General features: G+C 43.5%; 1 protein-coding gene across 2 annotated transcripts in view; it reads right to left on the bottom strand.

Moving 5' to 3' along the window:
• The window catches only part of GRIPAP1 (GRIP1 associated protein 1), a 161,658-nt gene that overhangs the window by 14,668 nt on the left and 131,058 nt on the right, over nt 1-15,932 (bottom strand). For both annotated transcript variants that reach the window (XM_089675243.1, XM_089675242.1), the window contains one exon: nt 7,617-7,771. In XM_089675243.1, the coding sequence (XP_089531369.1) occupies nt 7,617-7,771 (155 nt within the window). The remainder of the gene's footprint in view (nt 1-7,616; nt 7,772-15,932) is intronic.

Consider the following 15,932-nt stretch of genomic DNA (forward strand, 5'->3'; position numbering starts at 1 on the left):
GAGAAATCCAAATCAAATCACTATTTGATGTGATCACCCTTAGCCATCAAAAACTGCATCAATTCTTCTAGGTACACTTGCACACAGTTTTGAAAGAACTTAGCAGGTAGATTGTTCCAAACATTTGGAGAACCAACCACAGGTCTACTGTGGATGCAAGTTTCCTCAAACCTCTCTGTTTCTTCAGGTATCTCAGACAAACTCGATGATGCTGAGATCAGGGCTCTGTGGGAGCCAAGCCATCACTTCCAGGACTCCTTGTTCTTCTTTACGCTGAAGATAGTTCCTAATGACATTGGCTGTATGTTTGGGGTTGTTGTCCTGCAGCAGAATACATTTGGGCCAATCACACACCTCCCTGGTGGTATGGAATGATGGATAAGTATCTACCTGTATCTTTCAGCAATGAAGACACCATTGATCCTGACTATATCTCCAACTCTATTTGCAGAAATGCATCCCCAAACTTGCAAGGAACCTCTACCATGCTTCACTTTATATACAGGCAGATACTTACCCACCATGCCATACCAGGAGTACTACTGAGGATGGTGCTAGAACCAGGGAGCACACTTTGCTGTTTCAGGCTCACAGCCAGTCATTAGATTCAGGGATCTAGTTGGGCAGGGCAGACAGGAGCAGAAAATCAGTGCCACAATAACAAATCGCATCACTGAGCAGGTAGGCCATGTTCCTCAAGTAAGTTTAAATGCAAAGTGTATACGACCAACAGGATCATGGCTTGAAAACTAATATAATTTTAGCCTTAAGCTGGCATAAGACTCAGAAAATCACATGGTAGAGCTTACGGGTGGAAATATGACTCACTTCCATGATGTCGCTATCATAACAGCATACATTAGAAAAAGTATTTTCACAAAATCCTAATTGCTTTATTCCTACCAAAAGGACGCTAAGAAAAAAAAAATAAAAGCAATAAGCTGAAAAAAAAAAATCACATTAAGCCATTAGAATGATTAGAAAAAGGAGAATATTTATTTTAATAAAACAGACTGGATGATGATCATTGTTAATCCCTTAGATGCCATCTGGAATACATTACAGCGATGCCCAGATCATGCCGGGACGAGCATCAAGCAGTAAGGATTAGCATATATAAATGTATTATTAGCCCTTTCGCTGTACACCAGATCTCACTGCTGAGGCAGGACAATCAGAGCCAGCTTTCATGTATGGAGCTTTTTCATTATGGTTTCAGAGAACCATTACGGACATCACAGTGATGATTGATATACTTTCCAAGGAGAATTCCTCTGCTGCTGAAACAATTCAGATACTTGGGTTACCGAGCACCTTCTGTTTTCATTAGTTGCAGCGAGGGGTTAGGAAAGGCAGTTGCATTTAAAATACTTTCTGAATGATAAAATAGACTACGGCCACTTTGTAACTCATTTCCAACAGTCAAAATTTAAATAGGATTGCCCCATAACCAGTATTATCAATGGATACTGGAAGAAAGTATGATAGCTTCCTCTAAAGGTTACCATTTCGAATGACAGGTATAGCCTTTTACAACCTATTAAGGGAGAGTTTACTTTAAAGATAAATTCAGGTATGGATATTTTTACATTGGTCCAGATGGACGAATATAACTATGTATGTACCATACCTCTGGGAACATTGTGGAGGCTGGAAATCACTGAAGTATACAATGCTAATACAGTTATCTCCATTAAGTTTTGGGTTGGCCCGAGCACCTGCCCTGCTGCATTCTGAACACAGAAGGTCACTCACTCACACGGGCACTCAGTGGATGAGGTGGGGATCACCTGGGGGTCACTACGGCACCTCTCCATCTCAACCGACCAGAGAACGGTTTTCAGTCACGGAGGGGATGCAAAGCTTTCTCTGAATGGAGCCCTTACTGAGCAGCTAACCTCCTGTGCTCACAATACAGCAGGGCAGCCACCTGGCACAATACCCACACGGTAGTGGAGATCAGGAGCATCGGCTGGGTATGGTATAAGCACAGTTACATTGGTCCAAGCTGGACCAATGTAACTAAAAATATCCATACCTGGAAATCATCTTAAAAAATGCTCACAGAACCTCTCCAAATTGTAAAATAGAAATACAGACAAGTATTTCTACAGAAAATTATATTTTAAAAAGTTCTCATCCAGGAAAAATCCAATATTGACTTATCAAGGTGAAATAGTAGATGGATTAGTAAAAGTTGTCTGCATGGTAAATTCACCATGCGTGAGCTGACATATTTGCTACACAAAATAGAAAACATCAGTTAGTTGAGCACAAGCATTTGCTAATCAATAGCAATATTCTGCTCAAAAAGCATTGTGCTGACCAACATTTTAAAGGTCAACAGCAGAGAAACACACAGTTTAAACACATGTGGTGACTGCTAAGCTAGTGCTTAATGTGCACACGCGCACACACACACCAAAACAATTCAAGGAGCACTTTTTAATCAGAGTATAGCATCAAGTCAATGAAACTCCTGGGATATTGATCTGGTCAGTTAAGTAGCAGAGGGGGTTGTTAATCAGTTTCAGCTGCTTTGGTGTTAAGAAATTAACAACAGGTGCACTAGATGGGCAACAATGAGACAACCCCCAAAACGGGAACGTTTTACAGGTGGAGGCCACTGAAATGTTTTTCCCTACTCATCTTTTCTCAGTTTTTCACTAGTTTTGCATTTGGCTAGGGTCAATGTCACTGCTGGTAACATGAGGAAATACCTGGACCCTACAGAGGTTGCACAGGCAGTCCAACTCCTCCAGGATGATACATCAATACGTGTCATTGCCAGAAGGTTTACTGTGTCTCCCAGCACAGTCTCAAAAGCATGGAGGAGATTCCAGGAGACAGGCAGTTACTCCAGGAGAGCAGAACAGGGCTGTAGAAGGTACTTAACCCATCAGCAGGACCAATATCTGCTCCTTTGCTCTGCCTGGCACCATAGAGCTCGATAGGCATTTGCCATTGAACACCAGAATTGGCAGGTCCGCCACTGGCGCCCTGTGCTTTTCACAGATGAGAGCAGGTTCACCCTGAGCACATGTGACAAACGTGAAAGGGTCTGGAGAAACTGTGGAGAACGTTATGCTGCCTGTAACATCGTTCAGCATGACCATCTTGGTGGTGGGTCAGTGATAGTCTGGAGAGGCATATCCATGGAGGGACACACAGACCTCTGCAGGCTAGACTATGGCACCCTGACTGCCATTAGGTATTGGGATGAAATTCTTGGACCCATTGTCAGACCCTACGCTGGTGCAGTGGGTCCTGGGTTTCTCCTGGTGCACGACAATTCCTGGCCACATGTGACGAGAGTATGCCGGCAGTTCCTGGAGGATGATGGAATTGATACCACTGAATGGCCCCCACACTTGCCTGACCTAAATCCAATAGACCACCTCCTCTAGGACATCATGTTTCAGTCCAACTGACGCCACCAGGTTGCACCTCAGACTATCCAGATGCTCAGTGGTGCCCTGCTCCAGATCTGGGAGGAAATACCCCAGGACACCATCAGCCATCTGATTAGGAGCATGCCCCGACGTTGTAAGGCACGCATACAAGCATGTGGGTGCTATACAAGCAACTGAGTACCATTTTGAGTTGCTGCAATGAAATTTCAGCAAAATGGATTAGCCTGCTGCATAATTTTTTCACTTTGATTTTCGGGGCGTCTTTGAATTCAGTCCTCTGTAGGTTAATAATTTTCAATTCCATCAAACGATGGGGCATCCTTGCGTTCCTAACACATTACCCAGTCCATATCAGTATAGATATCCAGCATGATATTTTTCCCCCATTGAGATCTGATGTGACACACACTTGCCAAAAGTTTTTGGATGCCTGCCTTTGCATGCACATGAAATATAATGGCATCCCAGTCTTAGTCTGTAGGGTTCAATACTGAGTTGGCCCACCCTTTACAGCTATAACAGCTTCAACTCTTCTGGGAAGGCTGTCCACAAGGTTTAGAAGTGTGTCTATGGGAATGTTTGACCATTTTTCCAGAAGTGCATTTTTGAGGTCAGACACTGATGCTGGACAAGAAGGCCTGGCTCACAGTCTCTGTTCTAATTCATCCCAAAGGTGTTCTATCTAGTTGAGGTCAGGACTCTGTGCAGGCCGGTCAAGTTCCTCCACCCCAAACTCACTCATCCATGTTTTTTTTTACCTTTTTTGGTGCACTGGTGCACAGTCATGGGAGGGGACCATCCTCAAACTGTTCCTATAAAGGTGGGAGCATGAAATTGTCCAAAATGTCTTGGTATGCTGACACCTTAAGAATTCCCTTCACTGGAACTCAGGGGCCAAGCCCAACCTCTGAAAAACAACCCCAAACCATAATCACCCCTCCACCAAACTTTACACTTGGCACAATGCAGTCAGGCAAGTACCACTCTCCTGGCAAGCGCCAAACCCAGACATGTCCATCGGATTGCCAGAGAAGCGTGATTTGTCACTCCAGAGAACACGTCTCCACTGCTCTAGAGTCCAGTGGTGGTGTGCTTTACACCACTGCATCTGACACTTTGCATTGCACTTGGTGATGTAAGGCTTAGATGCAGCTGCTCAGCCATGGAAACCCATTCCATGAAGTTCTCTACGCACTGTTGTGCTAATCTGAAGGCCACACAAAGTTTGGAGGTATTTAGCTATTGGCTCTGCAGACAGTTGGCGACTTCTGCGCACCGTGTGCTTCAGCATGCGCTGACCCCGCTCTGTCATTTTACGTGGCCTGCCACTTCGTGGCTGAGTTGCTGTTATTCCCAGTTGCTTCCACTTTGTTATAATACCACGAACAGTTGGCCGTGGAATATTTAGTAGCAAGGAAAATTCACAGATAGACTTATTGCACCGGAGGCAACCTATCACGGTACCACACTTGAATTCACTGAGCTCCTGAGAGCGACCCATTCTTTCACAAATGTTTGTAGAAGCAGTCTGCATGCCTAGGTGCTTGATTTTATACACCTGTGGCCATGGAGGTGATTGGAACACCTGAATCCAATGATTTGGAGGGGTGTCCCAATACTTTTGGCAATATAGTGCATGTGCGTGCGTGGTGCCCTGAAAAAGTATTCATACCCCTTGAAATTTTTCACATTTTGTCATGTTACAACCAGAAACATAAATGTATTTTATTGGGATTTTATGTGATAGACCAACACAAAGTGGCACATAATTGTGAAGCGGAAGGAAAATGATAAATGGCTTTCAAAATTTTTACAAACAAATATGTAAAATGTGTGGCGTGCATTTGTATTCAGCCGACCTGAGTCAATACTTCGTAGAACCACCTTTCGCTGCAATTACAGCTGCTAGTCTTTTTGGGTATATCTCTACCAGCTTTGCACATCTAGAGAGTGATATTTTTGCCCATTCTTCTTTGCAAAATAGCTAAAACTCTGTCAGAATTTTTCTGCACCCTTTCCCAGATCTGTGCCTTGATGCAATCCTGTCTCGGAGGTCTACGGACAATTCCTTGGACTTCATGGCTTGGTTTGTGCTCTGACATACACTGTTAGCTGTGGGACCTTATATAGACAGGTTTATGCCTTTCCTAATCATGTCCAATCAACTGCATTTCCCACAGGTGGACTCCAGTCAAGTTGTGGAAACATCTCAAGGATGATCAGTGGGAACAGGATGCACCAGAGCTCAATTTTAAGTGTCATGGCAAAGGCTGTGAATACTTGTGTACATGTAGTTTTTTTCGTTTTTTTATTTTTACTAAGTTGCAAAGATTTCAAAACGAATTTCTTTCACATTGTCATTATGGGGTATTGTTTATTGTTTGTAGAATGTATTAAATGAATTTAATCCATTTTGGAATAAGGCTGTAACATAACAAAATGTGGCAAAAGTTAAGTGCTGTGAATATATATACAGTATATATATATATTGTGTGTGTGTGTGTGTGTGTGTGTGTGTTTTTAATTTACCAAAAGGATTTGTTTTGTCATGTACCCACCTTCGATGGGGTATATATATCTAAATAGCAAAAGGGGGGGGGGGCAACCTCTTCTTGGATCTGTCCTGCAAACTCCACTTCTTTTCCATGAGTATTTTTCTCCCCTTGGACTATTTGCCACAATGGTAATGACCACCCTTTCCTTCCTCCTAGGTATTTCCCCTCCCACCCACAAGTCTACACACACTCCAGAGACAAGATTGATTTCAGTATTCACTTAGCAAGTGACAACTCAGGAATAATACACTTTTCAGACAACTGTTGCCAAATTGAAAGACATTCTCACCACCTCTGAACGAATATACAAGCAGCTAAAGTCTATTTTAAAGATTTGCTTAGAGTTGTCCTTTAACTACAATCTTGGCCTGCCGCAGGTGTTAGAACTGTGGCCTGAAATCTCCCACACTGTACTGTGCAGAGCAATTGAATTCCCCAGCATACTTTGCAATATAATTCTCAGCACAGCGAGCAGAGAAGGGTAGCGGCACACAGTAATTAGAGCAGCACAGCGTGTAGAATGGTGGAGGGAGAACCCAAGTGCTTGTGTATCAGTACATTGCTGCAATGGTCATTTCTGTGTATTGATTACAAGTCTTGCAAGATGAAAAGACAAATAGTGCCTTGGTGGCTTATTTTCCACAGAGCTCTGAGCTCTCCCAGGCCCTAGCCTGCAAATGTTTTTTTAACAACTACCTTAGAAATACGGAAAGAGAAAAGCCTCACAAAATAGACCCCATTAGTGGAAAATATTCTAAAGGTAGTTTGTTCTTGCTGTTTATAGCAAGAATTAGATTATTTTCATTTTCCACTTCTGTATTTCATTGGTGGTTGTAAACAGTAAGAAAATGGGTCCCCACCTTTCCCAAAATGTGTGAGGTAGCACTGTACCTTGTGAGTAAAGGTTTGCAGCTCCCTAGTTTGCTGGGCCTTTCAAACGTGTGACAATAGTGCGGATGCATGAGCAGCGCCATCAAAATCCCATCAAAAATCATATTAAGATGATGTTTAATGCATTTTGTGCTGTGGAACAGAGGTCAGTTGCTCCAAACTGAAGTGGAGTGTAGGTTCATGCTTGACTTGTAAAAATGTTTTCCAAAACGTCCATAGTATACCTATCACTCCTCAAATCTTTGTCTACTGCTATATGTTGGCCTCCCTGCTCCATAGGATGTTTGTAATATACATATGCCTCTGAAGTTCTCTGAAACCCCTGTCTGTACCAAGATGATCGCAATTAGGGTATTGTGAAGTCACCATACCCCTCTTGGATGATCTGCCCGAATCTCCAAATTCCTACCTTTCTCAGCTTGTTAGTAATCTCCTGACTCTATTAAAATGCTAATAGACTCCCCGTGCCTCTCCTAATGTTAGCAGTCTCCTGATTTCTTCCAAGATGTTGGGAAAACCCCTGCCTATCTCAGGACATTACCAATACTGTCTGTGTCAGCCAGAATGTTCTTTTTATCTTGCTGCTAATAGGATGCTGTGGTATCCCTGCTTCTTTTTAGGATGCCGACTAGCCTACTTGCTTCTACCAGCATGCCTTGGACATCTTTTAGCTAGTTGGTGGACTAAAACATGATGGAAAATTTTACTAACACACTATAAATTTTGAGAATACCTGCAAAGTTCCTACATCACCCACCTTTTGGAGGTGCATATTCTTGGTTAACTGTTCTTCCAACATATTCTGTAGCTTCTTGTTCATCTCCCGCAGGTTTTCATCTCCTGGTTTCACCAAATCTCTCAGGACACTTCCAAGACTGGTCCGGTCTACCTGGCCATGTGTGGCGGACACATCTGAGGGTGAAAGATTAAATGAAAATCATCAGAAGATGACCTTGCTTTACAGCCAAATTAAAAATATTAGACAAACTACACAATGTGAGTATGGAGGTTGCCACCATTTAAAGTGCAAATCCCTTAAAGCTGGATGCCAATGGGGAGAGAAAGAGTCAACACCTTGAGCCAAATGAAGTTTCTATATTAAATAATTGTACAAAAAAGTGGGCTCCCTCCAGGCACACCTGCCCTTAATCTATCCACTGCTATATGTGTTCATATTCTGAAAATTATAGTTAGGACAGCAGTATATAGAGGAGACCTATGCATATATTTGCAAATTTGTGCAAACAAAACCCTCTGTTTTTAACGTAAATTGTTAGACAGGGTAAGTCTGGTTGTTTTGCAGCCTGGACAAAGTGTGCTGGGAAATATTTTGTTTGTTTGCGTTCTACATTAAATAATGTTTATTGTAAAACACTAAGAGCTTCCTGAGCTGATGAAATTGAAGAATAATGATCTCATCAATGTGCTGCTGCTCCTTCACTGTCCAATCACAGGGTGGCATGAATTCAAGCGTAGGCTGTACTGCTCATATACTGTAGTCTATATGGGGATCTGAGTGCAAGATCTGGCTATAGTGTCTAACAGACATGTCTGCATCACAAGGTTGATTAAAGAGAATTACAAATACTTTCAGCAGGTAGAAAAATTAGATTTAGGAAGTCAGCAGTGCACAGGAAATTATATAATGTTGTGATCACATTTTGATCCAGTAGAATTTTCTACAAAAGAGCCCCTTGAAAGACAACCAGTTTATCTGAACTGGGCAAAATGTACAGGTGCATTAAATGGGGTTCCCACTAGAGATAGTCCAGACAAGTCAACCATGGAGGAGATCCCAGAGCAGATCGAGAACATGTCAGAGTGAACAAAAAACTGCCCAACTAGGGAGGGGGGGGGGGGGCAAAGACCTAGCACCCATCACTGAGCAAAAAGAAGTCTTGATCAGTCAGCAAGAGAAAGTACATTAGGATTAAGATGTGTAAAACTGGGAGAAATATGACAGCTGCCACTCCTGACTCTACTGATTAGGGTACAAACGTCAAGCTTGTCATCCATTTTAATGCATTTACAATTTCAATAAGCGACCTCAAACAAGCATGCAGTCAATGTAGTCTCAAAAATCTTAACTCCTGCATACTTGTTCATGGTTAATGATTTACTAGGATGTCAACTCAGGATCAGGATGACAGTACTGCAGCCTGAACCTAAAAAATAAAGTTGGAAAAGTCAGCCCCTTCTATCCTCACAAGATCCCTTACAAAAAAAGAAAATACGCACAAGGAATGGCCAAAAGCATTTTACTGAAGGACAATCTAGGGAATTGTACCATGGGGCCTATGTGACATGAAAAAAGTTGCAGACATGTATAGATTTCCTATGGGGGGGCCGTAGGACTGGAAGTAAATCCATCTTCGTGAAGCGGGTCCTTGTTGCAGTGATGATCCCAGGACCACAGAGCCAGAAGCCCATAAAGACTTCATTCAACTCCTTGGCAAATGCGCAGGAATACAGCGGTGATGTTTTGATTGAAATGTAAATTATTCAGGTTTTTATAAAGTGGATCCATTTTCTTAGAGTGTTCAGCCCTCAGTAGACTAAGCATGAAGCTGAACCAACCCCCTTAACACCTCCCAATTTCTACGTCCGCTGTATCCTCCTCATGACACACCCCCCTCACCTCTCTCCACTTTATGCCTTTGTAAATAAAACATCAGCCAATCTTCCTGCAGCTAAATTATTCACACCTTGCAGCCCCCCACTTGCTGACAGCCTTAAAATTCACCAAGCACATCATGTCCTTTTACACTAAGACTGGGTAACAAGACGGGCTGGGCATCAGGGAAGGAAATTATTCCACTGAAATAATATAGGAGACGACCAACACCTTCACACAGACAAGCTTTAGAAGGAACAAGCACAATGAATCTTGCATTTGGCTAGGGAGGGGTTAATTGGTGTATAAAGGCAACATCATTGGTCAGGCTCAGGTTGCTAATGTGCACACTGAATGAAAACAATCACCTAGACAGAGAAAAGGCAAGCCGATACCAGTGTGAAGATGGCAGTGACACTTCGGATGTAAGGGCTGAAGTCTCCGGGATCTGATGACTATCCAGGACAGAGAGATAACCGGAAACTGCGGGATCCATATTGCTCTCTGCGGCGGCGAGTGTACATTAGATTGGCAGGCAAAGAATTACTGTCTTACGCTAACCAGGGTGGCAACACAATCAGCAAGCATTCAGACACATTATAAAATCACTATGTTATCTAATCAGCGCTAGACTGCCTTAAATCCCTTGGGAAAATCACCTCCCATCAACTGGATTGGCAGATGATGCTCAACTCCACTTCTGCCAGGCCCATGAACAAAATTACTTAACTCTACTTCTGCCAGGGCAGTGAACAAGATCACTTACTTTCATTTTGGCCAGGGCCCTGAACAAGATCACTTAATTCCACTTCTGCTGGGGCCCTGAACAAGATCACTTAGCTTAACGTTTGGCAAGGCCATGAACAAGATCACTTACCTTCACTTCTGCCAGGGCCCCAGACAAGATCACTTACTTTCATTTTGGCCAGGGCCCTGAACAAGATCACTTAATTCCACTTCTGCCAGGGCCCTGAACAAGATCACTTACCTTCACTTCTGCCAGGGCCCCAGACAAGATCACTTAACTCTACTTCTGCCAGGGCCCCAGAGAAGATCACTTAACTCTACTTCTGCCAGGGCCCCTGACAAGATCACTTAACTCCACTTCTGCTATGGCCCCAGGGATGATCCCTTGACTCTACTTCTGTTGGGGCCCTCAAAATAAAATCACTTAACTCCACTTCTGCCAGGGCCTCAGGCAAGATCACATAACTCTACCTCTGCTGGGGTCCTGGAACAAACTCCCTTAACTCGGCTTTGGTCAGGGCCCTAGAAAAGATCACTTAACTTCTCTCCAGTAGGAGTTCAATATATCATTACTTAACTCTCCTCCTGCCAGTACTGAATGCATCATCACATAATTCGTCTCCTGCAAGCAGTCAGCATAGCAGACCTTAACTTTTCGCTTGCCATAGCCCAGCACAGCCTCATTTACCCGTTCTCCTACAGTGTAATATAGCACTATTTACCTCTCTCCTACCACAGCCCAAGACAGCAATCTTCTCCTTTGCTCCTATCATAGCCTAGCACAGCATCATTTAACCCCTTTCCTTTTATAGCTTGGCACAGCACCATTTACCCTTCTGCTTTTACAGCCCAACACAGCATAATTTACCTTCTCTTCTACCATAGCCAATCACAGCATCACTTTTCCCCTCTTCCATCAGAGCCCAGAACTTAATTGCTTACCCCACTCCTGCCAGAGCAGCAAAGTATCACTTAAACCTACTTCTGGCAAGCCCAGCACATCTCTTCCCCTTACCTGTCAAAACCCAGCAGAGCATCTCTTAACCCTTCTTCTGCCAAAGCCCAGCACAACATCACTTATCGTTAACCTGCCAAAGCCAAGCACAGCATCTCTTACCTGTCATAGTCCAACAACATTTAACCCATTTTACACCTAACCCTTCATATGTTACAGCAGGCTTGCTCAACCAGGGTTCCATGGAACCCTCGGGTTCCTCCAGAGGTTACCAGGGGTTTCATGAGCAATTTTTGCCTCTCAGGTAAGTTCCCACTGATACCATTGATCTTTTCAGCTATCTGTAAGGGGGTAATTCTTCCCAAAGACCACAAGTGTAAGGAACATTCTTCCCACTGACCATCACACTAATGTATCATGAATTGTAGATAAAGTCATTTTTATCAGGGGTTCCCTGAGACCAGAAAGTTATGTCAAGGGTTCCTCTACGTTGAAAAGGTTGAGAAAGGCTGTGTTACAGTATATTATTACCCAACTATTCACATGCCAGAAGCCTACATCATTTACCCTCTTACCTGTCAATTCTCTGAACATCACATCTTTACACCTCAATGCCAAAGCCAAGTAAAGCATCACCCCAATATGTTTCAACTCAGCGAAAAACCAACAATGTTTACAGATCTGCAGTCCCAAGAGGGATAAGCAGATATTCAAGCACTAGGGTGAAATCTCTGCAACTGTGGCTAGGAAAAAGGTAGACATCAGAGTGTGATACTCAATATCATGACACAATACTATCTCAAGAGGCTGAATGAGGTTTGGCTAGTGCATATGACGTATATAAGCTTCTATGGTTGTTAACACCTCTGATTGGTGAAGTATGCCGTGTTTTAAGACTTTAGTGTTCTGCCCCAAATAACTAATGTATGCATCACTAACTCCACATCTCAGTCTTAACCTGGCTGCATTGGTCGGGTTCTTTTCACTTGGCTACTATTGTGGAAATACAATCATTAGCATTACCTGGGGTAGGCCTAGTGACATCACTGAGAACACAATCATTCTATTTCTGGAACAAATAGACTAAGAATGCAACCTATCTATTCTCTAGAGAACGGTGACATCATTAAGAATGATCCCTTTTAATGCTAGGTTCACACTTATGTGTTTGCTGTGGCTCACGTTTGCACAACCACCGTAACCTATTCATTTAAAGGGCTGCTGTACCTGCAGGAAATGCAGGAAAAAGCCCCTGCACCTTGCGCTTTCATCACCTGGAAACACTCTATGCTTTCAGATGCATGGGGGTGTCTATAGAAATGAATGGCAGCACCACGTGTGTGCAAAAGAGCAGTGCATGTTGGCGCTAGAATTGGTGCGATTTACAGGCTGTCCTGCACCCACAACCACCAGCAACAGTATGAGTCTAGCCTTAGACAGTTCTGAAACCTACATTTATGGCCACATTTATGGTTATTATTATAATACAGTATTTATATAGCGCCAACAGTTCGCTCAGCGCTGTACATTATAATGGGAGACAATACATGAGACAGTACAATAACAATACAGTGCGATACACGAGGGGTTAGAGGGCCCTGCTCCTTGGAGCTTACAATCTAGGAGGGAGGGGATAGTGGTACAGGAGGAAATAGCTGTAGGGGATGCAGTGGTAGGAAGAGTGGAGGAGATCGGCAATTAGCAGAGGGCAGGGTAGGCTTCCCTGAAGAGGTGGGTTTTCAGGGTGCGCCTAAAGGAGAGAAGAGTAGGTGATAGTCTGATGGATTGGGGTAGGGAGTTCCAGAGGATGGGTGATGCCCTGGAGAAGTCCTGGAGGCGGGCATGGGAGGAGGAGACCAGGGAACTAGAGAGAAGGAGGTCTTGTGAGGAGCGGACAGTGCGTTTTGGGTGGTATTTGGATATTAGGTCGGTGATGTAGTTTGGGGCAGAATTATGGACAGCTTTGAACGTCAGTGTTAGCATTTTAAATTTGATCCGTTGGGCAATCGGAAGCCAGTGGAGGGATTGGCAGAGGGGGGTGGTGAAAACAGAGCGGTTGGTAAGGTGGATGAGTCTGGCCTCCGTATTCAAAATCGACTGAAGCGGGGATAGCCTGTGGTGAGGCAGGCCAGTGAGGAGGGAGTTGCAGTAATCGAGTCGTGATATGATGAGGGAGTGGATGAGTTGCTTAGTGGTTTCTGGGGTTAGGAATGGGAGTATTTTGGCGATGTTGCGGAGGTGGAGTCTGCATGAGTTTGTTAGTGATTGGACTTGGGGCTGGAAGGATAGATTGGAGTCTAGAATGACACCAAGTACTCTGGCTTGCGGGGTGGGCCTGATGGTGGCATTGTTGGACGTGATGGAGAAGTCAGTGGAGGGGGGGGGGGGTGCGCGGGCTGGGGGGAAAACTAGGAGCTCGGTATTGGAAAGGTTCAGTTTAAGGAAGTGGAGCGACATCCAATCTGATATGTCGTTCAGTGGGCTAGTGATTCGGGCGGAGACTGGAGGGGTCGAGAGATAGATTTGCATGTCGTCGGCATAGAGGTGGTAGTTGAAGCCGTGAGAGTAAATCAGTTGGCCAAGGGAGGAGGTGTAGATGGAGAAGAGAAGGGGCCCGAGGACAGAGCCTTGAGCAACCCCGACAGGGAGGGGGACTGAGGGGGAGGTGGTAGCGTTATAGGTAACGCTGAAGGAGCGTTGTGATAGGTAGGACGAGAGCCTGGAGAGAGCGGAGTCTCTGAGGCAAAGGGAGTGTAGTTTTTTGAGGAGGAGGGAGCGGTCAACTGTGTCGAAAGCAGCGGAGAGGTCGAGGAGTAGGAGTTTAAAATGATTAAAATGGTTGTACATAATATATTTATTGTTCTGTTTTCAATTACTTACAATGCATTCATTGTAAACGTGTTAAAACCAATACTTATTGAAACAGAGACTGTAGCCAGTCTGTTCACTACAGGTCAGTGGCATTACTAAAAATGCAACTTATCCATTTACTAGAGGATGGTGACACCACTGAGAATTCAGCCTATCCATTCACTAGATACCAGTGATCTCAATGACACATGATGCGTGTTTAGTAAATTATTGACTGATAGATTTTCTACCATTGCTTGTTAAAAGAGACATAATGAGCAAAGGAAAAAAACAGGAAAATATTATTTACAAAAAAAAAAGTGAAGTTGTTTGGTGAACCCATATATCACATTCGTACAAATGTTTAATGTGTGGTATGTTTTAAATATACAATTCAAGCATGCAATTCCCCCTATATAAACATCTCAAGCACACACAGAAAGAAGATAGGCTGAGTGACTTTGATAAGTTTTTAAGTCAAGTTGTACAGGAGATGACGCTACAGCAGTGGGGAGAAGATGTAAGAGAATCCAGTGACAACCCAAGGACGGATAGTGAAAGGAGAGCCAATATGAGCTGGGAGGGGTGGAGAAGGATGATGATGCCAAGGCGGGCTGGCAAACAGGTGGCATAAGGAACAGCAAGCGCTGGCATTGCACCGACATCCGCTCAGACACCCACGATGCCTGACACTAGCCAAGTCAACAGCAAAATCTGCTAATTTTTTCTAGATACAGTTTATTGGCATAGAGATATAAAATTACTCATGTCAGTGGGGGGACAACCAGTTTGTTTTTTGGGGACAAAAATGCTATCTTGTTCTCCTCTTAAGGATGACACATGACACTACTACAGTGTATGCCTGTCCAGTACAAATATCGGGAGATCATTTGGTACTTTCTTAGAGAAGCACTGCCAGTTCTACAGTCACCACTCTTCAATAGCACTAGACGCCTATGAATTAAACAACAGCACCACCTGAGCCAAGAATGCCAACAGTAAGGATTGTGGTAAGCCATTCTGATTTATAATGACTCGGTCACCTTAAAAAAAAACAAAAGCACAGAAATCCTAGCAGGTAGGAGTAAAGGCACATAGTGGAGCGTATATCTGCAGTAACCTAAATTTCCAACTGTTACTGCTGAATACTGGGCTGTTTTGAAGAACTCAACTTCCAGGTAGCATTAGAAGTTCCCCAACCCTGCACATCCCTACTGACCCATTAAAGTGATAGTCACTTTATTTTACAGATCTAGATTCACAGTAATCTGTACATGATGTAACAGAATAAAAATGATGTGTAACAAAGTCACTTTCTTACCATGAGTTAACATGATTTCAAGGTAACGCTGTCACTTGAACACCAATAAATTGTAGACTACATCTTATGTTCATCCTTCAAATGAATGCAGTATGCCAAGTACCAGAGTTACAATCACTCACTAGTCTAGCAGCATGTCAACTTTAGGAGACAGGACACTGAAATGGGATTTTTGTACTCCTTTTCTTGATCTCCACTGAGGGACACATGAAGTCAAGTTATACTTCTTATAGAAGGTCTGGACACTGGCAAACAAAAAACTATAGGCCAGCCCAGGATAACCCTTCCTACTAGCAGCATCTCTCAGTTTAATATCAAAGCAGTCCTGAAAGCATTTTCATACACAGAGAGGGGCGAGACATGTGTCCCTTAATGGACACCAAGAAAGGAATTTTATAGTGAGTACAAAAATTCTACTTTTGTCCACGCAACTGACACAAAAATTCTTTCACCTGTGTGACATCCAAAAGCAGTCCAACTAAGGGGTAATCAACACAACAAACAAATGATAATGAGCCCAAGAAAAAACAACTAAGAACTGGGGACTGCCAGCAACTCAAAAAAGCCGACCTTAAGGAACTAGCCA

The sequence above is a fragment of the Staurois parvus genome, unplaced genomic scaffold (genome assembly GCF_062004578.1).
Source record: "Staurois parvus isolate SC_StPar_1 unplaced genomic scaffold, SC_StPar_1.0 ptg000154l, whole genome shotgun sequence".
In the NCBI taxonomy this organism is placed as follows: domain Eukaryota; kingdom Metazoa; phylum Chordata; class Amphibia; order Anura; family Ranidae; genus Staurois; species Staurois parvus.